The sequence below is a fragment of the Doryrhamphus excisus genome, linkage group LG5 (genome assembly GCF_037039965.1).
Source record: "Doryrhamphus excisus strain RoL-2023G ecotype Guam linkage group LG5, RoL_Dexc_Guam_v1.1, whole genome shotgun sequence".
In the NCBI taxonomy this organism is placed as follows: Eukaryota; Metazoa; Chordata; class Actinopteri; order Syngnathiformes; family Syngnathidae; genus Doryrhamphus; species Doryrhamphus excisus.
In genome coordinates this window covers 2,522,142-2,546,583 of record NC_136361.1, presented here as the reverse complement: position 1 = coordinate 2,546,583, position 24,442 = coordinate 2,522,142, and the positions used below count along the sequence as shown (strand labels likewise).

The following is a 24,442-nucleotide window of genomic DNA, read 5'->3' as shown; positions in this document are numbered from 1 at the left end:
AATCAATTCTTATATAATCAATAATTAGATTACTTTTAGCATCTTTAATGTCCAAAAAGCGTCAAAGTGGCCCCTGGATTCTTCGTTTTCTTCGTTTGCGGCCCCCTGTGGAAAAAGTTCGATCACCCCTGACTTTGGAGCTGGAAGCCGGACTCGTGCATGCACTTTGGTACGCCCTTGGTACGACCTTGGTACGTCACTTTGTCATTTTTATGTGTTTATCTGACGTGGTTGGCTTTGCTTCATTGTGCTCTATTGATAAAGTGCCTTTGTGTGTGTGTGTGTGTGTGTGTGTGTGTGTGCTATGAGCTAGCGGCCAGCTAGCCTGAAAGCGCGTGCTCTGTCTCGCCGACCCGAGAGCGAGCGAGCGAGCTCGCAGCAGGAAGTTGCAGCTCGCAGCGCCGCCGTTCCACTGTGGTCTGATCAATGCAGCTTTCATTCTCCTTCGCCGGGCCAAGATGGACGCCGTACAAAAGGAGCGCTGGTACTTCATGGCACTTCTCCTGCTCCTTTCTCTTCAAGGTACGTTTGCAAATGTCTCATCTCGTCTCCTCTTCCGTTTTCAAGTGATTGAAGTAGGGAGGGACTCTTTGTGCTACTTTGGTTCCATGTTTTTAATCCTGTAGTCTATGATCAATAGCTACAACTGGGATGGAGGTTCTACTGATCCCGACACTGCAGGAGAACCTCCAAAGTCCACCACAATCTGTTCTGTGATGCATTCATAAATAATAATGATTAACTAATTAATTTTGTGTAATGTTTCAACACTCAAAAGTGTCACAATTAGAGGTTTAGTCAGTTTACTCAACATTTTCCAGCAGGAAGATGCGTTCACAAGACGCAATGTCGTGTCGCTGCACGTTTTGTACATACAAAGATCGCCTGGAATGCTTTTTCGGAATTATTTTTCTTTTTTTTTAATTTATTTTTATTTAATCTGTTTTTTTTTTTTATTATTTTTATTGTCATTTGTTGAAAATAAACAACAGTTTTAATAAAAGGATTTAAATATTTAATGATTAAATAATGATTAAATATTTAATGATGATAATGATTATAATTATTTTAATTGTCATAAGTATTAAAGAAAAAATATTTTATGTATTAATTTATTACTTAAATATTTAAGTAATTGCAAAATAATGGTTTAAAATGGGAAATTATTTTATTATTTTTTTAAATGTTAAAAATAAATGACAAAAAAAAGACAGTTTTTAATAAATTAAAAATAATGATACAAATAATAGTAATAAATTACGCATAATATAAAATAAAAATGGGAATTTGATTATGATTGTATTGCTCTTTGCGAGAAACAATAATAAAAACAATAGAATTAAAAATGAATAATATGATTTAAAAGTGGGGGTTAGCGTATTATTATATTATTATATTAAATGTCAGTTATTTTGTTTTTTTTTAAATAATTTTTCCTATATATTTTTTTGACAAACAATAAAAGTGGGTGTTATGGTATTATTATTATTATTATTATTATTATTATTATTATTGTTACTATTATTTTAAATGTTATTTATTTTGTTTTTTAAAATATTTTTCCTATATATTTTTTTGACAAACAATAAATAATAATAATATACTGCTGACTGTACATATATTCCACTGAGCAGACACTACTGGTTCTATGGTTATCATCACACTTTTCCTCATGATTCCATCACGACTGGTCGCCACAGAGAAAAAAAGCAATGGCGTCCCAGAAACGTAGTAAAGTGTTTATTATCCACATGACGGTGGCGTGAACCTCACATAAAGGGGCGTGTCCAGGTGGCGGCGGCGTCCAGAACAAGGAGACGGTCACCGTCCACCTCCAGGAAGGCATGCTCCTCGACTGCTCCTGCCCCTGGGATGGAAACCTCACCATGGTGTCTTGGACCAAAGACCCGGACTCCAACTCCATCGCCGTTTTCCACCCCGAGTACGGCGTGGCCACCACGTACCACTACCGCAACCGTATCGAGTTCTTGAGGACCACGCCCATGGACGGGAGTATCACCTTGAGGAACGTCACCCACCAGGACATCGGGGTTTATCGCTGCTCTGTTCAGACCTTCCCACAAGGCACCTGGGCCAGGATCATCCAGGTGGAGGACTTAGGTAAGACCTCGGAACTTCAAGTCCTCGTTGTCTCCTCGGCTTTCACTGACCTCCCCCTCGTAGACGAACCCCCCTCAGAAGAAGAAGACGCCTCGGCGGCGCTGGTGGACGCGGACGCTCATCTGACGGCGGAGCCCGGCGGCAACGTGACGGTGGGGTGCGGCCACGGCCACAACGGGACCGTGCTCCAAGCGGTGGTGGAGCACATGGCGCCGGGCCACCCGTGGGTGATCATCGGCATATGTAAGCGGGTGGAGGGCGGCACGCTCAGCGAGGACTACAGCGAGCGGGGTCAGATCGGCTGCGAGGACGGCCTGGACGTCAGCCTGCACCTGACCGCCGTGGCGCCGGAAGACGGCGGCTTGTACCGCTGCAGCTTCAGCACCGACGCCGGCCTGAGGACCAGCACCGTCATGGTCACGGTGCCCCCCGCGGGTAAGAGACGCTATCTGTTTTCCTTTTTGCTTTCTCATGCACTCCATGTCATCACTGGAGTCACAAATGAGGCGGCCATGTTGACGTTGGTGAAGGAGACGTTTCATTGGCTGCTTCTTCCTCCTCAGGGGGTTTCAGCCTGTCGCTCTACATGAAGTTCGTTTACTTGGGGACGGCCATCGCCGGGCTGGTTCTACTGACCGTCCTCCTCATCGTCCTGATCAGGACCAGGTACGGGTCTCCACCCGGGTCTTTCGCCTCCTTTTCAAATTATTATTTTTTTTAACTTCCACGATTTAATTTAATTTTACTTTTTTCTTGCAAAATCTATGTGTAGTTTGTGTTTTTTATTTTTTATTTAAAATATTTATATATTTAATATATTTTATTTTTTAAATATTTTATATATTTTTATTTAATATATTTTTATAATATATTTATTTTTGTATTGTCAAAACTATTCTACTTCACTTTTAAAGGTTACATTTAATTTAATTTTAAATAAAATACATTTATTACATGTATTTCAAGACATATTTTACTTTTGCAATGTCTCTAAAAATAGCAACATTAAAGATTCAATTAAATTATGTTTATCAAAATTTTTTTTGTTTATTTTTGCTAAAAAAATTATAGCAAGGGTTAAATAAAATTTATTGTATTTAAATATATACTCATTTATATTAATTTAATTTAATTTCCATTTATTTTTTGTTATTTTACTCCATATTATAAAATATTAGAGTTTTTTTTAATTATTATAAAGAACGGTAAAATCTAATTCCCATTTTTATTAATAAATTTTTTTTTACATGAACTCTAAATTAACATTAATTTTTTGGTGTTTCCTGAACGGCACAGGAAGAAGAGCAGGACAGAAGAGGTGAGGGACAAGCTCCACCCATCTCACACCTCCCAGGTATGAAATCCAACAACCCCTTGCCCACAATCCAACAAGAGGACTACAAGAACTACAAATCTTTGTCGTGTTTCTTGATGATTCCTTCATTCTTCTTCTTCTCGACTGTCTTTGAATCGCAGCCTCGCGTGTCGCCGCAGAGATGGCGGCGATGGTGGGCGAGGGAGCTGACGTGCACACAAGTCTACTGAGACTACAACTCAAGGGCAGTGATCAACTTGGCAGCCATCTTTGTAGTTCTTTCCTCTTTTTCCTCGCTCATTTATTTAGAAGAAACACTTTTCCTGTGAGGTCACACGTTGCCTGACAGAAATAAAAGTTCGAGAGACGATGACGTGGTGGAACATTCAAGTTTATTACCTCCATCATCGGGAAAAAAAAAAACATATTTACAGTCAAACATCATAAAAGTGCCATCACACAACAGAAATGCTGATTCAGACAGGAAATAAAGTGACATGTTTGTACACAAATAAAATAACATTAAACGCTGGGAAGGCGTGTCAGCAGGTGTCGTACAGGCGGGGCAGATTGTGTGTTGTGGACACAAAAATAATATTAAAATTAATATAAAAAAATAAAAGGTCTCAGTGAGTCGGAAGGCACTTTTTACTGGAATGAGAGTAAAAAAATATTGTAAACCGGGACCAACACATTATTTTTATTTTCCTTATTATTTTTTATTAATTATTTTCTATTTTTAATTTATTGAATAATAATCATAATAATAATAATACATTTTTAGGGTGCTTTTTTTGCAGAAATGTGTAAATTAATTTGCCACCAAAATGAATTAATTTTATTAATAAATAAATATTATTTATTTATAATTATTAATAAATATTTGCCAAAAATGTAATTATTTTACTAAAAAAATTGCAAATAAAATGTTTAGATTGTAATTGAAATACATGCGAATGAGGATAATTCTATTATCATTTTTCTGTATTTCTGCTAAGGACTGACTATTCATGACAATTAATATTTCTAATTACCATTTGCTCTTCTTGCCAAATACATCGAACAAATGAGGAACAGCTCTCAGTTTCGCACCAGTACAATCACAATAATAAACATAACGTAGAAATGAATACCTCGGCCAGTGTCAAGACGTGTTTGAGCAGTTTTAAAGGTGACGAGAACCAGCCTATGACAGCTTTTTCATGTAAACAAAATACGTTCTAAAAGCTGGCTTGAACATAAAAACACATTAAAACGACATTTATTCAAACATTTGTTTTAAGACACTAAAAAGTGGCCACGATAATGAATTAACTTAACGAATGACATCATATAATACACGTGACTATACACAGGTCTACATTCGCTCTACAGTAGTGCTCAAAAGTGTCCAAAGGCCCAACTGTCATTGAAGCGGCCTCAGGCTGCAGGTGGCTGCTCGGCCACTAGAGGGCGACAGCGCCTCTTGATGGCGCTTCGTCTCTTCTTCCTCCTCGTCCTCGTCGTCGTCTTTGTCCTGCTCTTCCCTCTCGTGCTGATGGGACAGGAAGTTGGGGAAGGTCTGCGCTCTTGGGATGAACGTCATCTCCATGCTGCTTCCTGGGACAGTAAAAGAAAAAAAGTCTGTTCATTATGGGATGCTTAAGCCTATTAATGGCTTATAGGTAGAAATGATACATATTTCTAGTTTATTTTTTCCCATAAAAAATTATTTGTTTGGGGGGGTGGGGTATAATTGGGAAAAAATTGTGAATGTAACAGTATTATTTTATTTTGTTTATTTAGCAAGATGGTAATTTCCACAAATATAAAAAAACAATGACATAACATATTGACCTGCAATATAAATCACGAATATTTTCACAAGAAATGCGTTAAATAATTTTATTTTGCAGGAACACGTATGAAATTTTAATTTTTAAAAATTAATCCAGGATTTTTTTTTCAATATATTATATTTTTCTCAACTAAATCCATGTGTGCAATGTATAGTGCACAACTGAAACAACTGACGTTCGCTAGTGTAGTACTTCTTACATTGACCACAAGAGAGCGCTAAGTCGCCAAAGCAGCTTTAGCAACACAAAGGTTGGCGTCACACGAATAAGAATTGGAGTGCGACGTGGAACATGGTTGAAGCGACCACCAGGGGGCGCTGCGTCCCCAAGGCAGCTTCAGCAACACAAGTTGGCGTCACATGAATAAGAGTGGAGTGCAACGTGAAAGATGGCTGAGTACTAATGATAACTGCAAGACGATCACGAGAGAGAAAATTAAAATGCTGTATATATATTTCACTTTGAAATAAAGAATGGTTTTGAAAGAAATCGACAATACTGGACAGTCACATCAACACGTCCTTTAGCAAGTGAAGGCAGAAAGAAGCTAGTAGCTTGAATGGTGTTAGCATGACTGCTAACCGAACGTCTGCTCACGTGGAAGTGACGACAGTGACGCGTTCAAGATCCCCGTGAAGGTACAGTTTATTTTTTATACCATGTAAAGCATCACATGACAAACATTTTCATTATTTTGTGCCCCGCTTTTACTCATGTTTTAGCTGTGTATAAACGAATGAATGTTGTATTTTAATGTATCTTTTACCCTGTTTACTTGTTTTTATTCAACTCAATTTTTCTGTAAAGTGTCTGAGTATTTTGAAAAGCGCTATACAAATAAAATGTATTATTTATTTATTCATATATGTGCCTTTTTCACAACTAGATTTAGAAACATGAATTTTAAATTTTTTCCGGCAGAAAGAAGCTAGTAGCTCGCTTAACAATATTGAGTGGTGTTAGCATGACGGCTAACCGAACAGGAAGTGACGACAGTGACGCGTTCAAGATCCCCGTGAAGGTAGTTTATTTTTACACCATGTAAAGCATCACATGACAAATATTTTCATCATTTATTTATTTATATATGTGCCTTTTTCACAACTAGATTTAGAAACATGAATTTTACGTTTTTACAAAATAAGGGGATTTGATGAATAAAACGTTTAATTATGTGATTAATTATATAAAAAGTATGATTGTGTGATTGATTATTATTAATGGTACGGGCGTTTTTATTTATTTTTTTGCATAATATTAACACATTTTAATATAATAAATGCATTATTTACAAAAAAAATACATACTTAAATGAAATAAAGGTGCAAATATATTTAGAATTGTATTTCCTGCCTCCCCCCAGTAGTGAGTATTGAGTTATTGCATGTTGACCAGCTGTGATAAGTCTTATCAAGCCGCCATCTTTTGAGACCTGCTTCCTCTTGATCAAATCCCCTCCTATCACTCCCGGATGATCAAACTAAAAGCTCCATGACGATGTTGCCCACATGCCGATAGGTGAGGGGGGGCTCCCATTCCCTCCCCAAACAAAAGAAATACAAGGACGGACAAACGACGTTATGGCCCCACTATTTCCCCCTCAGAGGTATTTGGTGTTTTAGTGGCCGGCTCCACGGCTCCACGGCTCCACGGCGGACGTATGCGGTGCTTTACCTTTACTGGTTGCCCTTAGCAGGTGAGCTGAGGCTGAGAAAGGAACCAGCTTTAGCTTAATTAGCCCCCCGGGCCCGCAGCGTATTTAAAAGCAATCAGAGGATGACTCAGCAAATTGTGTGTGCCGATTAGATATTCATCACGTGTGCAGCCGTGCGTGACAAAGCAGCTGTTGTTGTCCAAAACGAGCGGCGGCACGGCAGCGTTGCTCATGAACGCTAGCTGCTAGCCGCTAGCCGCTAACACGAGCCGAGCGTACTGGAAAAGAACGGAGGATTGTTATGTTGTAGAAGGTCAAGGAATGACATCATTGCTCACAAAGCGCCCAATCAGATGCTGGTATACTCGTCACAGCCACTAGAGTGTGTGTTTGCTATGATATGCTGTGATGTAACCAGCATTTCATGCCTTACCTTTTGTTGACATCTTTTATACGAGTGCAATTTTTCCCCAAGTAGTATTGAGTATTGAAGAGTGTTGTGTGTATTTGAATGAATAGTAAATAAGTGACATAATAAAATAAGCCATTCAGTCGTGAACGTGTTTCCAAGTATTTCCAAGCGCCCACGTGCAACGTCATCAGGAATTCAAGCTCGTCTTCCTCCACCTGTCACGTCTCGGCGTACCGAGCGGACACGATAGCAGCAGCGGGAAGAAGAAGAAGAAGAAGAAGAAGAAGAATGACAAGGTTGATGCCCTCACCTTGGTAGCTGTAGAGATCTCCCACGCTGTTCTGCCGTGTGATGTGTTGCCAGTAGGCGCTGCGTGGCAGGGAGATGGACTTGGTGAGGGTCTCGGAGGAGCGCACCTGAAAGGAGAGGGAGAAGGCTTCACGTGCTTGCGCTCGCTCGGCGTATGGGGGGGGGGTTGGTGTTCGGACAGATGTGCGGAATGCTGATGAGCGGTGAGGCGGTGCTGTGACGCCACGCAGGCTAACACGCGTGCAGCTGTGAGTTCCCGGGATGGTGCGGACGTTTCTAGAGCTGAAAACAATAGAGTTTTGGAAATGGTCCCCAGCAGTCCGAGGGTCCAGGTGCAGGGCCACGTGGTCAAGGCTCATCAAACACTTGGCAGGACCACGTTCATAAACAACACCGAGGATGCTGACAAGGACCCGGAAGGAAGGAAGGAATGAAGGAAAGGATGGGTGTTGTGGTGAAGGACAGACGGACAAGCAGCAATCAGTGGACACAACATTAGGTACACCGGCACCATCCAATGGGGCGTCTGTTTGGTGGTTTTGGATGATTCAGGACCAAACGTTCACCATCTATTATTTATTCCTTACACTGGAAACGAAAATAATTAAATAAAATAAATAAATAAAATAATAATTTAAATAAAATAATTCACTTTTTTATTGCTTTTTTTTGCAAGAATGGTATTGTTATTTTTTTTTAATTTTATTAATTTTTCTGGAGGGTATTTTTCACTTTTTAAATGTTTTTTATTGGTATTTTTTAATTAGTTTTTTTGTTTTATTTTTTTATGTATTTTATTTTATGGGGTCAAAATTAGTCATCATATAAAATATATTTATTGCTATAATAATGAATGAGAAATGGAGTTGTCCATTAATTAACAAAATAGTAAAATACAATTTGAAATAATGATATTGAAACAAGACATTGAAATTACTGTATATTAAATATATTAATATTTTAAATATATTAAATAATATTATATAATTATTAATACTGTTTTGCATATTTAAAAATTCTATAAAAATGTAAGAAATTAGATTTTCACGAATTAATGTCTTATTTTAAAGTGGCTTCATATATTTATTTCCCAGATAACGGTCATGATGCGTTTTATGGAATAACTGATTCAGTCAAAAAATAATATTTTCCAAAATCTAACTTTCCCCCTTCATTCCACTTTACCTATATTTTACAGCGCCTCACTTCTTCTTACACTTGCATGGCGATATTTTATTCTATATAATTTATATATATATGTATATATATATAGTATATTTTTATACTTAATTTCACTGTGGTGTTATTTCTACATTAGCAGTGGTTGGCTTCGTTTTACACTTTAAGAATGAAATTAGCACAGCGACTTGAATGCATATTACCGCACACGCACACACAGAACCCCCCCCCCCCCACACACACACACGGCATTGCAGTCCTTCCCAGCATGGCGTTGCGGGCGTACCTGGGAGCTTTTCTCCATCTCCTCCATCATCCTCTCATGCTGCTGTGCGATGGCCAGAGTGGCCGAGTGGACGCGCTGATAGATCATCTCTCCTTCCCGCGTCTGGAACGTGAACAAGCCCTCGCCCGTGTCGCACATCCTGCTCCGGGAACAAACACACGCACGGACACAACGGGAAACGTGAACACACGCCGGCGGCGCTCACGCTTGGATGCACGCCGGACGCCGCACGCCAGGCCAAGGCAATCAGAAGAAGTTTGTGTCATCATCATATCATACTAAGAACGCACCTTCCGGACTCGAACGTGAACCAGGTGGAGTCTCGGCCGTATCGTCGCAGCGAGCTCAGAGGCCACATGACGAGTTTGAGGCGGGCGTTGTGGATGTCCCACAGGTAGATGTTCTCGTGGGTGATCTGCATGGTGCATTCCCCGTAGATGTCCAGGTTGGGCGTGGGCATCAGGTACACGTTGAAACGCTCTGCAAAATCAAGGGCATGAAGATTTCATAATAAGTTTATTATTTCGTGTATTAATCCTCCTAACAAGACCATTTCTTCTTAACGCCACATCTCACACAGTGACTGGATGCTTGGCGTGACCTTGGCGTGACCTTGACTATGACATCTGATACAGTGGCGCTTTAGCTAAATATTGCTAGCATAGCACACAGACTGCAGAGCGCACTTGGCATCTGTAAAGCTGACCTTTACACCTAAGTGGAATGTATTTAGCGGAAAAAAACAATCTTTAAAAAATGGGGGGGGGTCTCATCAAATTAGCATAATTGGAAGTCGTGGTGTGCTTGTGTGGGCGAATAAAACGACACTTTTTGGTGTGTCATAAGTACTATGTGTCACGTTAGCTCATGTTTTTAAAGCTTATCCAATGACTTAGTAGAAATGTGAATTGTAGCATTAGAGCCCTCCAGACAGGAAATAACACCCCTATATTCTCCTTTACACTTGCATTACCCAATATAGTCGACATAATAACAGAAAATTATGCATAAAAGGAAGAAGATGAATGGGTGGCGGACAGGAAGTGCCATCGGTTGACACTTAGTGACGCAACGTCCTTGAACGCATCTTCTGATTGCTTTATATTTTTGTAGCGTGAAGTGGTAAGGGTTTCCCGTATGTCTTGCTATATCGTACTATCAATGCTGGGCACTATGCCGTGCCCAGCATGCCTTGCGGGCACTTTGAATGAGCGTTGTCAAAAGTTTGTTGTTCTGGCTTAGTTGTTGTTAGCCACGTTGCAGGGTAGTTTCTTGTTATTGTGTGTTAACCTATGAATGGAGAAATGCCCGTATAATACATATTATATTGTTATATTTCAATAATCATCATAAATAATGATCAGTGATGACAGCTGTTTCTAAAAGCGCATTCATACAAATGAACACAGCTCCCGATACTCTCTGCAGTTGAGTACAAAAACAATGTAAGAGAAACTACAGTCGGCTAGCGTATGTATGATTGCTAACCTTCACGCTTGTAGGAATAGATGTGATTTTTGGGAAATATGCTAATGAACTTTCTTGCCAAGAATGAGATGAGACGCAAGATCAATAACAGCAGATTGGAAAACAGCGAGGCCGGCGCACGCTCTTGATGGAAAAAGAAAGAAATAAACAAACAAGACGTCTGCTTCTCAAAGGCCACCCACCGCCCTGAGACCGGAATTCCATGCTGGAAAACCTTGGATTGTCATATTTGAAGGAGGAAGATACAAGACAGGATGTCCCCCTTTTCCACTCGTCGGTCATTAAACACACCCAAGCACACTTTGGACGATACGTATTCTTATTCACTACGTTCTTATGTTTACCCTAAATATGAATATCAATCCTACAGGAAAGATAAACCTCCTTTGGGACGCGGATTTGTTTGGATCTTATAAAGCGCTTCCATGACAGACAAAAGGATTAAGACACAAAAGATGAGGGATGGATTATTTCTTGCTATCTCGCCTTGTCAGTGGGACATGTGGGGGGGGGGGGGTGCCTTTCTTCTTATTATTATAATAATATTATTATTATTACTACACCTCAACATACACACCTATTTATATTATTTATTATTTTACACTTTGTGTTAATATGTACACAATTATTAACAATAACAAATCTATTTTAAATCCATGGACTAGTGGATTAAAAAAATATTTATATAATATAATAAATTATAATAATAATAATAATAATAATTAAAATATTTATAAAATATATCTAGAGTGTCTTCCATTATGCCAAAATACTTATAATATAAAAAGTGAATTAATTTTAAAAAGTTTTAATAGTTTTTTTTTGAAAAATGATACTAAAAAGATCTATATTTATTATTTACTGATCTCTAAATGACTAAAGTCATTCATAAAAAAACAATGACAAATACCAAATAAAAAATAAAACAAAATATTAACTGAATATTTACTGAATTTATTTACTCTAAAAGAAGCCATTTTCGCTTCCAAGGCTCCGCCTCCACTCTTCCCTGATTGGCCAACTAGAAGGACACCTGCCTGAATATGAATAAGGTCCATTTATCTGATGATTGATAACCTTTGCATGAGTTCCGTTTTGGTGTGTCCAGACTGGGGCCGTAGCCTTGCACCCCTCCCCCCATCCCCCAACTGTCAGAGGAGGAGGGGGCTTCTCAGCGATCCAAAATGGGTTCTCGCTAATTAGAGCCAATGACTCCAAAACCATCCACGTGTCTGCGGCAGAGAAAATAGCCATGTCATAGAGCAGGAGTATTTTTAGGCTTATCTGATCTAATGATGGCCTCTGACCACTTTTTTTTTTGTGTGGGGGGGGGGGGGGGGGTAACGACTTCAGGCACTTCCTTGCCCTTTTAGGTCCTTTCTTGACTTGCAAACTACTGCAACTTCGGCGGATGGCATTGATTTTGAATCAATAACACAGCTGAGATTACGACTGCCTGTTGCCGTTCCTCTTTATCAAACGAGGGGAGCCAATGAGCTGCCTTCTATTTCCTGTGAGCGGGGAGCACATTTATTTCACATGGCTTTAAGAGCCATAATCTCATCCATCTCTGTGACAAGCTTCATTATGAGGGAAGCCAGTGATGCACCGCACTTCGCATTAGGGCCTGGAACACGCCCCCCAGCCCCCCCCCCCCCCTTCCACCACCACAGCCTCTGACCTGTGCACCCACACACACACACACAGATACACACAGGCTTTCCCACAGCAAGCACTTGTGAAGTTGGAGCTGCTAATGTAACAGACCTGAGATCAGGTATTGACAAAAAGAGTGTTCTTATTAGCCGGGCTTAATTGGACATTGGCAGCTCACGGCGCTCCACAAAGCCACGGCATTAATGCCCCGAGACGTGGCCGCGGGCCGAGCCAGGGAAGATTGACCGGGAACGGCCGTCTGTGTTAGCGCCGACTAATTGGGCACTCACCGTTCTGCTCCCGCTGCACCCCCGCCGCTAACAGGTCGGGCTCGCCCAGGCTGATGTCGTTGAGACGGCTTCCCAGGCACTCCACGTTCAGCAGCTTGCACCATTCCTCGGCGTCCAGCTCTACACGACAGCAGCGGCATCGGAATGGTTACAGTTAGCATCCACATAAACAACTTCATTGTTTATGTTGTCATGGGATGTAGGATTCTACACTGGCCACTAGGTGTCAGTAATGTTACTGTCATGTTGGGTGAGACACAGAACAAAAGGCTTTAATGCAGGTTTGAATAATCAGGCATAATAATCCCGAACACCGAGCTAAAATTCAACTTCCTGTCCACCGCTCATTGAGCTCCCCTACCACCGAAACACATTTCCAGAAACACACAAGTCCATATTATGTCTTATTTTCTCTTATTATGTCTACTGGATTGGGTAATAGGAGTGTAAAGGTGACTATAGGGGTGTTATTCAATGTCTACAGAGCTCTAATAATGTTTTCTTATGCACTAACTATAAAAATATTTGATTTATAAATAAAGAATCCTACTCCATGGAAATTCACTTATCACAGTCTGGGCTTGACTCAACAGCGGCCTCTGCTGGTTGCAGCTGAGTACTGCACTTTATTTCGCTTTAATTTCTTTAAGATACAAATACAGTAACACCTTGAAATAAGTAGTGGGACAACACAAAGGCAGAGTCCATGTAGATCTATCCTACTCCTTCGTTCTGCCTCATAGCCATCTTTGTCATCAAGGAAATAGAATCGATTTGGTTAGAGTACATGTCGGGTTTCACTGGACAGTCAAAAAAAGTTTCCTAAATTTGGCTTCAGTTCTCCCGCACTGTTGCTTATCACACAGTATTGCACGGAACAAATTGTTGTGTGCTCCATCCTGGATCCTAACATGAATTTCATAAGAAAACGCTGCATGCATTAAGTGCAAAGTGCGACGAATGAGAGATTGTGTGTTTAAATGACAGGCAGCAAGTTTCCCCTTCCTCCTTGCTCAATACTTTCCAAGTTCCAAGGCTGTTTGAGCCACTTGTCCTGCAGTCCCAAACGAGTGAATCATCCATTCAAGCAATCAATATGGCACTTCCCACACTGAATCAAGTCTTTGGCTTGTTAATTAGGAAGGAAATGCAAACAGGAAACCGCAGGCTATTTGAACAAAGATGCAGAAACACTACAGGACGTGAAAATGGAAGAAAATGTGCTTTAATACCTTCCAAACCGAAACGTACTCTAATCAAATCAGTTTGAAAAGCAAAGAAAAGATAAATAAAAGCGATAAATGAACACGTAATGACGTGAAATACTTCTAGCTAAAATACTTTTAGCGTAGCGATGTTAGCTCGCAAACACCACTGGTGTCAACCGCTGATGACATCATAGACGGGCGACAGAGCTGACTTTGTGAGACCATGCTAGCTACAAACACTGTTGGATTCGCGCAGTGTATTCATAACACGACAAGAAATGTATGATAACTGGTAAATGTACGCAAACTGAGGCAACATTTTTGACTTAAACCAAAACGAAGCTAACCTGGGCGTACGCTAACCAAGGTTCTACTCTAGTTGTTCAGGGAAGATTTGTGGAGTGTGTCAACCTAACACCTTGGTTAACGTCATTAGTTAGCAAAGGACATAATAGACTGGTGACGAGGCTGACTCCCACTTCCTGTTTCTATGTATTAGCATGGCTAACGAGGACGTTTTGTGGTAAAAATACATTAAGAACACAAATATAGTATTTTTGAGACTTTATCATTATTATTACTAGTTTTGTTAGACTGATGATTTGCATTTTAAGTGGAGACTAATTGGTGACAGATTTCCTCATGAATAAAAGGGGGACGTATCCGTGGCTTTTTTTTTGTTTGGGAATATCATTTTTCCTTCCCGGTGAGTCAGAAAGATAATGTTTTCTTTCGCGGAGACTTCCAATTGTCTCTCGCCAGCTTCTGGTGAGAGCCACCGATGTATGAAATGAGGCAAAAGCAGGAGTTGTTTATCTTCGCCGAGCTTCTTAACTCCAACCCCCGTGGGATTGTGGGACGCGTAGCCACGGCCGGCGATGTGCGCACAAACACATATGGAATGCAGAAACATCGGCATGCTTCTGCATCTATTCATCAAAAGGCATGATGCATTTGTGGGGATGTGTCAGCGCCGGTATCTTCAATTCATTCATGCCGTGCTCGCCCGTATCACGTCTTTCCAGCGGGACGTATCTGCGCAGCTTAGCGGGGCGAGCGGATGGTCTGTCGGTGCCCGAAGCGCTTCGTTCACAGACATCAAGAGAGCCCGACTACGTTTACACACAGGAGGAAGCTACTTAATGCCTCCCCCGATTCTTTCAGAGTTACTGCGGCCTGTAAGTGCCGCTAAACTCCTGCACTTTGAAAGCCCGGGTGGAAAAGCAGCTAAGCAAACATCCCACCATCACAGAGAAAGCGTCTCGGGCTTATGTGTGAGGAAGTATACGGTGGGAGGCAAACTCTGTGTGGGAATGCAAAACAAAAGCGAGACAGAATATGTGCAAAATAATCACAAAAAGTTGTTTTTTTTCTTCCGGCAAGTAGTTTTAACAATCTTTTGGGAGTAAGTTTGTTAGGGCATCATCTAGTATTCCTGGCTGTATCATATACTACCATACCGCCTTACAGATAGACCGCAAACATGAACATGGGGATGGCATTTGAGTACATTTCCGTCATTGATCATCGCTTTAGATTGGCTATAAAAAGAAAAAAGCGACAAAAAGAGAACCCGAGGCTCAGAGCTAACCCCATTTACATTCAAGTAGTACACAACCTGGCTTCTGGAGAATATTTTTTGAAAGATAAAACTTTAAAAAGGCACTCACCAGATTCGCAGGCAAAGGTCTTGGACGTGTCGTCACAGAAGATAATGGCCACGGCGTGCTTCTTGCTCTCTCTCGGCATCCTGCTAATGTTCTTGATATTATGGAGCTCAGTGATCTAAGGAGGACAGAATTGGCGGCGGCACATTAACTCGGATGAACGCAGTCAACGGCGGCAATGAGACTTAATTGACCCTCCCGCGCCGCTTTGCTGGAAGCGCAATTGAACTTTAGAGGCTTTTGCATATAAATAACGGTTGACTAAAATACAAAAAAGGTCCCTTCGGAGTCAGAGGAGATTGATAAAGATGAAATAATCATAAGATAACACCAACAAAATAATATCCTATCACTGGCTTTAAGACTGTATCAGTATCAGTAGCCTTCTCTGATTCATCAATAAGAAGGCAATCAAAGGCATCCATTGAGCAGGAGATGGATGGAGAATAGAAACAAAAGAAAAAGATGACATTTAATTGAATATCAGCCGCATTTCCAGGCTATTTTGCGCTACGTGTTGACTCAGCCTGGCAGATAAGGCCTATTACATTATTGTAGTCCATTGTGTGGCGGCCCTTTGCCAAGAAAGGCTGGGGATGAATTAGCTGGGCTCCATGCCTGCAGTGTAAGGCTTGGGAGGTTAAAAGCCCGGACACAACGCACGCACGCACGTACGCACGCACGCACTTCCTTCTTGGGATATTATAAATGCTCTCTCAGAGAGATTGCGAGGGAATACAAGATGTGACTTCCGTGTTCTTATCGCCTTCAAAGATTGGATCAAAATGTTTTATGCGTGCGTAGATAAGCGTGCGTGTGTCCTCCAGGTAAGCAGAGCATCAACAGAGGGAATTTCTGAGCCGTGAATTCCAGCATCCATCCACTCGTCTGTGTGTGTGTGTGTGTGTGTGTTTGTAGCTGCGTATGAAAGGCAAAGACTTGGTTGCATTCCCAGCCTCAGGCCCTGAAAAAGCAAGAATCGTTTGAGATGAGTTCCATTTCATATCCCAAATGTCTGTTTTTTGTTTTTTTTTTTGGGGGGGGGTTGCATTGAAAGGTGTTGACTTTAATCTCATATTAACACGAATATGCTGAGCTTGCTATACGTCCAAACCCAGACCCAAAAACATGTTTTCAGAAGAGAGAGAGCGAGTATGGAGATGGTTTGAAAAAGTGTAAGGTAAAGAAAGCCAATCCTTTTTGTGTTGATTGTATAAATCGGCCACCAGTGCAGCTTATTTCCTCCCAAATCACAGCGCCGTTGAATCAAGCCCCCCCCCAGACGGGACCTTTCTTGATCTCTGTGGCCATGCATTACCAGGTGCACTGGTGCATGTGTGCAACCATCGCTCACTTCGGTGGCTTGTATGAGAAGCCCCGTGGGAGGTCGGGGGGGTTTGTTGCCGCACGGGACGCCCCCTCCCCCACTTCAATAAGACACAGTGGACGCCTGCCCCTTATTCCACCAACTTTGGTGTTGGCTGCAAAACGGCACTACACTTGCACTGCTAATCAGACCGATCATTTTTCCGATATTTATTACCCAGACACGCTTTAGACTAGCCTACTACCTAAATCAGAAGTATTCAACTAAAATACGAATACAAAAGTAGGATTCCTTGTATGTAAACTGAATATTTTTGTAGTTACAGCCTATAAAACCTGTTTATGGCCTGCTAAATATGCTTTTTAACATTATTAGAGCCCTCTAGGCATGAAATAACACCCCTATAGGCACCTTTACACTCCTAATACCCAAGCGAGAGAAAGAAAATACATAATTTTGACTGACACATTAGCATTCCTTGTTGTTGTTATTTGAACTTCCTGTTCTTGATGATACTTCCTGCAGCGACTAGCGTAGAGTATATACAAATATATATCACATCTTCTGAATGCCTTAAATTTACATTTTCATTCATTTAGTCATTTTATGCGCGATAATGCTTAATTTATCATTGATTTTCTACCGCTTATCCTAACAAGGGTCGCAGGGGTGCTGGAGCCTATCCCAGCTGTCTTTGGGCAAGAGGTGGGGTACACCCTGGATTGGTCGCCCTTAATTTATCATTCATTCATTCATTTTCTACCGCTTTTTCCTCACGAGGGTCGCGGGGGTGCTGGAGCCTATCCCAGTTGTCTTTGGGCAAGAGGTGGGGTACACCCTGGATTGGTCGCCCTTAATTTATGAAAAAAAATAATAATAATAGTAGGTCATATTCAACCAGAAACAGCAAAGGCTGAGTTTGGCCGGCCCAGGAAGTGAAAAGCTGCTTTTTGCTTTATTTTTATCAAGGTGCTGCGTCCACCCCCGAAGTCTGAAAAACGAGGGAACAACTGTTGACTTTGAATGCCATTCAATCTGGAGGAAAATGTCCTAACTTTATAAAGCTAGCCTATTTTGTTATTGTTGAATAATGTATATAGCGAGTGCTAGCAAAGCGCTGCTTGTACACGAGTGCCATCGAGTATCCTTGGGAGATAAGAGATAAAAAGTGATTTTGCGAGATTACCTTGTGAAAGCTCCTGAAGTAGGCAGCTTTCTCATCAGGATATTTCTCCAAGCGTCGCGGTCCTTTACTGGATGCCTTCTTGAACACCAGCCAACATCTCCGGAAGATCTGCCAACAGAGACGGTTTCCAGTTAACTACCTGAAATAAAAGTCCGGACGGTGTAAATCCTTTGTATCCAAAGCGTATGGAGACCGTAGCTTAGATCACGCGGTGCCACTTGGAGAAATATTGGATCTGCGCACAGGGGAAGAGTCGTTAACCACGATGGTATCATTCAGCCCACCAAACCCTTGGAAGCGGTGCCTTTAAGTTCAACTTAGTGGTTGTTTTTGGCGACACCTAGCGGCCACAGTAATTCATTGAGTAGAACTTGTTATGCATTTACTAGGCACACTAATTCAACAATACAGAGCATACCGGATGCTTTTCTAATTACGCTTCTGCCTTGTAGGCTATGTGTCTGTAAGTAATGTGCAACTGTAATTATATCATGTGTATTTCATACAGCAGCCTCGTTTAATTAGGACATTAATTATGTCTTGCTTGGAGATTGTTGCTGCTGCCTCAGCGACTGACTAAGTCGATACATGCGTATGATTTTTGGTCTATTTTAATTCATTTGTGATAAAAAAAAATGAAATTTGACCCGTTTCTACACACCGGGATGCACCCAGGCGTCATGTCATGTATTAAAAGTTTTCTCCAAGAACATTCCGACATTTATTAAACTGGTACATTGGGCTTGGTTTGTCTCCTTGTTGGTGGGAAACATTGCCCCCCCTCTCACAGGCTTCTTCTCAAGTTGGGAATGTCAAGTTATTCGGAGTGGTGCCATTGACTGATGCGACCTCGGAGTGACTTATAATCCGGAAAATACAGCAATTCCAAGAAAATACAGTTCATACACTGCTGTTAGCATCTGACCAGTAGCTTAAATTGCTGTCTTCCTTTGAAATGAATGACAGAATAATTTTGCCAACCTCTTTAAAAATTTTATACATCCATTAAAGTCATCTAAAATTGAAATGCCCATGAGATTTATTCATATTTTATTTAGAAAAATATTTTGGTGGCAGGAAAATATTATTAAAAAATAATATGATTGGTTTATTCATTTAACTCATATATTAGGGCCTTAGCAATAATTGATATGAAAAACAAGATCTTTTCTGAAATATGGACGTAAGATATGCTTCTATTTATGCTTCTATTACAACCAGCAGGCATTGAAGCACATCAGCACACACACACACACACACACACTGTCCCCCTTATTACTGTACATTGTATTGATTACTACAAATACTGAGTGCAGGGTTTATTTGGCTCCAAGGTCAAATGTACAGCGAAATACAAGCTACAAAGCAAACTCACAGACGCTATCATCATTCAGAAAGTTGAATCAAAGATAAATGCAATAACGCAATGTACCGACGACCCCTAGTATGTTAATAGTCGTTCATTTATTGGCAATTTAACTGCAACTCTCTTGGAACTTTGAATTTGAACTTGGAATTGGACAAATAATCATACTAACCGCTGTCCTCATGGTCAATGTGTGAAAAGCTAATACAGACAGAGAGCGAGCGAGCGAGAGAGAGAGAGTGATGGAAAATAGATGGTAGTTTTCTACGTCTAAGAACACGATCCTTCTATTTGCTGGTGGAGACAGCCGCTATCACTCTGCTAGATGTATGATTGCCTCGGGCCACGCGCTTGTGTTGGGGAACAATGAACGCTCAATTCATTTGTTTACTCTGCAGCCAAACAGTTCGGCACGTACCTCGGTTTTAAGGTCACGATCCGTTTCATTTTCAGTACAGTAAGGGAACTAAATGTGTTTCATGATTAGAAATTTATTAAAAAGATAATTTTGTTGTCGCGTTAGTGGTGGAATAAAATGTGCCAGACGCCACACTGTCGCCAACATTATTAAGAATAAAGAATCGACTCTAATAGAGCATTTATTGTAACGTCTACCCGGACTTTCTAAGGATGACATTGCTTCAAATTGATTTGATCCAACTCCGGCTGAACCGATTACATGATTAATCGACGAACCGAATAATCATTGAATTGTACACTTCCTGTCCCTCACTGGAGATGCGTCCCATGTGGGACATTGGTGCGTAGCTCATGACCAAATGATCATACTACTACATGTATCACCTCAACTGCTGCAGCACTTCATAAAAAAGCCTGCTGAGTTGAACTTGGCACTCAAAAGGTCATCGACTGGAGGGGTCGTTATCGGTCCGCCTGGATTGGGCCTCCATCCTAGTTCACCGTAGCCCAGGTCCATTATCAATAGCAAACAACACAAAATGTCTAATGCACATTTTGTCGAAAAAATGCTTTAAAAACGGCCTCAAAGTCCTCATTCCAACTGAACTCACACAAAAACAAAGTAGCACAGTTTCTCCCGGAACCCGAGAAGATCCATTCTGACAATGAACAATAACACATCTGTGACTATTAAGCAGTAAATGCAATCCTCCATTGCCGCCTCTTGGGAGCTCCAGTCAGAGGAGCCCTGCATGCCGCACAAAGTAATTCACCCTAGGAGTGCTGAGATTAAGTAATTATACCGGCACAAAAGGAAGCTCAATAAGATAGCTTGCGCATAATAGGAACTAGGGGGTATGAATGGAGAGGCTTTAATTTTGCCTGTTCGACAGTTGTCACTGCTTTGTCAAGGCAGGCCTATTCTCAGGCTGCTTGTAGGTCTTATTCAGACACTCTTACCCTGATTGTAATTACAGACACATAAATGAGGCACTGCTGGTTTGATGTGGCTCATTTAAGGCCGCTGCATTGTGGAGTGCATGGCTTGGCGCTGAAAAGCAACTCTCCGACTCGCACAAATAGTCAAAACAAAGTCACGATAAAGAGGGACGGTGATGCTGAAAATAAAAAGCGCCTGGTCTATAATTTGAGCTGCGCTAGCTCCACCCCTATTGCGTAACCATGCGGTCAATCAGCCGAACAAAGGCGTGGCTGAGCTCTCACCACAATATTGACAAAAAACATCTTCAGCTTTCTACCACCGTAACTTTAGGCTGTTTGGACGAATCACTACGAAATTTGGTACGCCCATTAAGGGGGCGGACACGTACATGTCTGTCAAGTTTGAGCAAAATTGGTGGAAAAAAATGGTTGCCATCAACCAAAATGTCGTCCATTAGCCTGGGTGGGATTTACAATGCAACCTCCTATAAATAACTGACAATTTGTCTAATGATTATAAAACTCTCACAATATCTGTATTGCATGTATGCTAGCATGTATTCCAAAGCATGTGGAGTACAACCCATAGGGGGCGCCATATGAACTGGTTTTCGTAAGTTTTGATTTTAGCTGAAAATTATTATGTCAATTTTCATTTACTGTCTCGGTTATCAGACGGCCAAACAGCTCAAACCATCTACTTTGAAGGGGGGGGGTTCCTTGTACCGGCCACCGGTACAATCTGGGAAACATCTGGGAAGTATCTCCATGAAAACTTAAACCCAGAACATTTGTAGAATATAGCAAGTTGAGGTTTTCCTCGTGTCACATGATCATGAGTTCTAGTTTCACCTGGTGGTTTTCGCCATACCCTCCTGTATGGGTGAAGCAGCTCTTCCCATTCCCTCATGTCTCTTGTTCAAGTCCGCATGAATTTCTGGTCAGTCCTCGCTACTTCCTTCCTACTTTACTTCCTCCTGAGATTTTCGTATTCAGCCTCCACTGACATTTTCTAACTTTGTTTTGTTTGAACTGCCCTTGCTATCAGACCAACACAAAGCGTCCAGTCTCGTAGCAAAACCAACCCGGGGTCCGGTTTGTTTATTCAACCAGGGCACCAAACGAATCCCAATGAATTCCACTCCGAGCAATCAGAGTTCAGCCAAGTCCGTTCCGTGCTTATTTTGGGACGAGATAAAACATGTGTGGCATTTGGCAGTCGTGCACTTAAAAAATAAACATGAACTTTACCTTTCACTTTCATCGTATTCGTAGGTCCCAGTCCCAAAATCTGATTATGGGTGGGAGCCGTGTCATTAAAATGAGATGTAGTCCCTGGCAGGCTACTTGAGGTCCGATGCGCTTCAATAGATTTGACGCTTATTTCAGTCAACAGCCAAAATCAGGAGGTCATAATCAGCAGGTCAAAACGATCAAAAATAATGAGCAGATTTACATTCTGAGCGATGGGATGTACCCACACAACAGTGGAATACAAATTGGCTCATTAAAATTTAACACTTAATTAACACAATCTGAGAATGATTTATTAACCAAATGTTGTTGTTTTTTTCTACACTTGAGTTTAATGAGTTTCTTTGGTGGCCGTGTGTGGATAGGATTCATAAATAAGACTTAAAACTTGATTCATTGTTTTTTTGGGGGTGAAACAAATTAAACAACTATAGATGGTGCATTACTCTTAACAGAAAAAACAGTCATTTAATATTTCTTTGCAGAGAGAAATATGATGAACTGCTTTTAGGGCAATCAATTAAATAAGGAAACATAGATTTTCCTTATTAAGTCGGACAAAAATCATAATGTATGAAAGCATAGGAAAGTTCTAGTTCTAGACACCCAAAAATATTAACAAAAAATGCATTTTATGTAGAATAATTCTATTTTTACATGCAGAAAAGAATGCAAAATCATTCTAAAAGATGAATGGAAGTTCTCATGCGCATGATTGCACTGAAGATTGAACATTAGAATTAACTTTTTCTATATTTATTTTAAAAATAATTTACTATTGTAGTTCAGCACATGTTTTTCTATATTATTGTTTACATTTTCAGATTTTGAGAAATTGATGGAGTCAACTGAGTAGAACCAAGTATGGTTTTGAATATTTCACCTAATGTTAAAATTGTAAAGGATTGTTTTTTATTTCCAATGAAAACTTTACGTATGTACTGTATGAGGGGTCATTTTTCATAACTGAGTTACAACAGTGGAGGCTTTTCACTGTTAAAAAAACAACACCTCACACAACATCGGTACTCAGAGCATGCCGCCGTGTATAAATGGGCATCGGTGTAAGTAGCCAGCTGCAGAGAACATTTCAAGGACAATCTTTTCACTTGTAGGGGAGGTCCGTCTGAGGCAGGAAAACACTTCAGGAGATATTTGGCAAAGTAGGACGAGTTCATGAAAACCAGGGCGGGCGAACAAACCAAGCCTGCCAGGAAAAAAAAAAATCACCTGAGTGTGACTGGTGATACACACACCTTAAACAGCTTCGTACTGATCATTGGTTTCAAACTATACGATTATACACTAAATTATACCGTAACCGTCACTCGTGGGCTGCATGGGGTTAAAAGAACTGCCTTGTACATGTATATTATGTATAATGGCTCCATAATGACAGACCACTGCAAATAATATGAGTTTTGTACTGAATAAAACACCCATCATTTCCATAAATAAAGGATGCAGGGTTTACAATATGAAATATGAGGGATGCAGACAAGCAAAGCTCAGTCTTTAAACATCCGTGATGGACTATGTGGACGACAGCACCTCTGCTGGTTGCAGTCCAGTACTGCACCCCAAATTACACAGTAATTTGAACTGAAATGAACTGTAAGCTCCTCTATTCCTGTTCCATAAACACAACCTCATTGGCTAAGAAGACAAAGCCAAGCTTGCTCGAATCTACTGAAAAACCTGATTTTTTTATTTATTTTTTTTGTAGCGCCAATAAATCAAAGCTTGATTAGTCCTCCTATACAGTCGGTTGTACTATCAGCATCGACCATAAGGAAGAGGGCGTGGTTGGTTTCATTTAGTCATCTTTAAGCCGCCTCAAAAACACAAAGTCTCCTCCGCTTCACGGACCTTTATCAAAACTTGTGCAATTATTGAGAAACTGTCTTCCCCTCTGGATAAATTACGGGCCATATTCATCCCAAACAGACAAATCACTCATCGTTTGGACGGACTGAGGAGCTGTCTAAAGAGATGAGAATGATTTCCAATGACAGCCCTCTTCAAGCGAATGACTAATCACACAGGAGAATAAAAATAGCAGTCAATCCGGCGTCTGAGCGCAATCACATTACCTTGGAGGAGGCACAAATGCGCCTACTCCTCTTTGGGTGTTTCAAGGAAAATCTGACAAATGTGGGAAGGGTTCGTAACCTCCTCGTGATTCATGTGCCCCGCGAAGTAGTTTTTAAAGATGATTGCCGCTGCACTTACTGACAAAACTTTGCACAAAAGCACTTCAATCAAGGCACTGGATAACTCTTAACGGATGCTAACCGGCTCATCAGCATGCAGGCAGATAGAAATTACACAGAAAAACATTATTTTTGTTTGTATATTATATATATTTTAGCCACTAAAGATAGGAAAAGCCATTAAAAATACCAGTGCGCTCGAACGCATCAACTCTTTTATTGACTTTCTATTGCAGATGGGTATTGTCAAGGCTTATTGTTTCTCTTTAGCCTTTCTTCCTGGTGCTTCACATCGCGTCGCTATTGGAGAA

General features: G+C 40.8%; 2 protein-coding genes across 5 annotated transcripts in view; one reads left to right on the top strand and one right to left on the bottom strand.

Annotated features, from left to right (window-relative positions):
• The first annotated feature begins 324 nt into the window (after positions 1-324).
• cd226 (CD226 molecule) lies at positions 325-3,806 on the top strand. Of its 2 annotated transcripts, none has more exons than XM_058059414.2 (6): positions 325-522; positions 1,792-2,121; positions 2,185-2,556; positions 2,685-2,787; positions 3,418-3,475; positions 3,598-3,806. In XM_058059414.2, the coding sequence occupies exons 1-6, from the start codon at positions 459-461 to the stop codon at positions 3,664-3,666; spliced, it is 996 nt and encodes a 331-aa protein (XP_057915397.2). In that variant the 5' UTR covers positions 325-458; the 3' UTR covers positions 3,667-3,806. The 2 variants fall into 2 exon arrangements, with proteins under 2 accessions (XP_057915397.2, XP_078646705.1); XM_078790579.1 differs by having other exon boundaries at positions 1,780-2,121.
• The window catches only part of dok6 (docking protein 6), a 40,393-nt gene continuing 19,456 nt past the window's right edge, over positions 3,506-24,442 (bottom strand). The window contains exons 3-9 of one of the 3 annotated variants that reach the window (XM_058059412.2): positions 17,937-18,044; positions 15,427-15,541; positions 12,549-12,668; positions 9,405-9,594; positions 9,115-9,253; positions 7,651-7,756; positions 3,510-5,035 (exon numbers count right to left, since the gene is read on the bottom strand). In XM_058059412.2, coding sequence (XP_057915395.2) covers positions 4,842-5,035; positions 7,651-7,756; positions 9,115-9,253; positions 9,405-9,594; positions 12,549-12,668; positions 15,427-15,541; positions 17,937-18,044 — 972 coding nt within the window. In that variant the 3' untranslated portion in view covers positions 3,510-4,841. Of the gene's footprint in view, positions 5,036-7,650; positions 7,757-9,114; positions 9,254-9,404; positions 9,595-12,548; positions 12,669-15,426; positions 15,542-17,936; positions 18,045-24,442 lie in introns of all 3 variants that reach the window. The other 2 variants (XM_078790577.1, XM_058059413.2) reach the window with 2 other exon arrangements.

Bases quoted from the DNA above. Each gene is read 5' to 3' on its own strand.
- cd226 (XM_078790579.1), top strand. From the start codon at position 459: ATGGACGCCGTACAAAAGGAGCGCTGGTACTTCATGGCACTTCTCCTG. The intron at 523-1,779 runs GTACGTTTGCAA...CCTCACATAAAG, and splicing joins CCTGCTCCTTTCTCTTCAAG to GGGCGTGTCCAGGTGGCGGC. The intron at 2,788-3,417 runs GTACGGGTCTCC...TGAACGGCACAG, and splicing joins ATCGTCCTGATCAGGACCAG to GAAGAAGAGCAGGACAGAAG.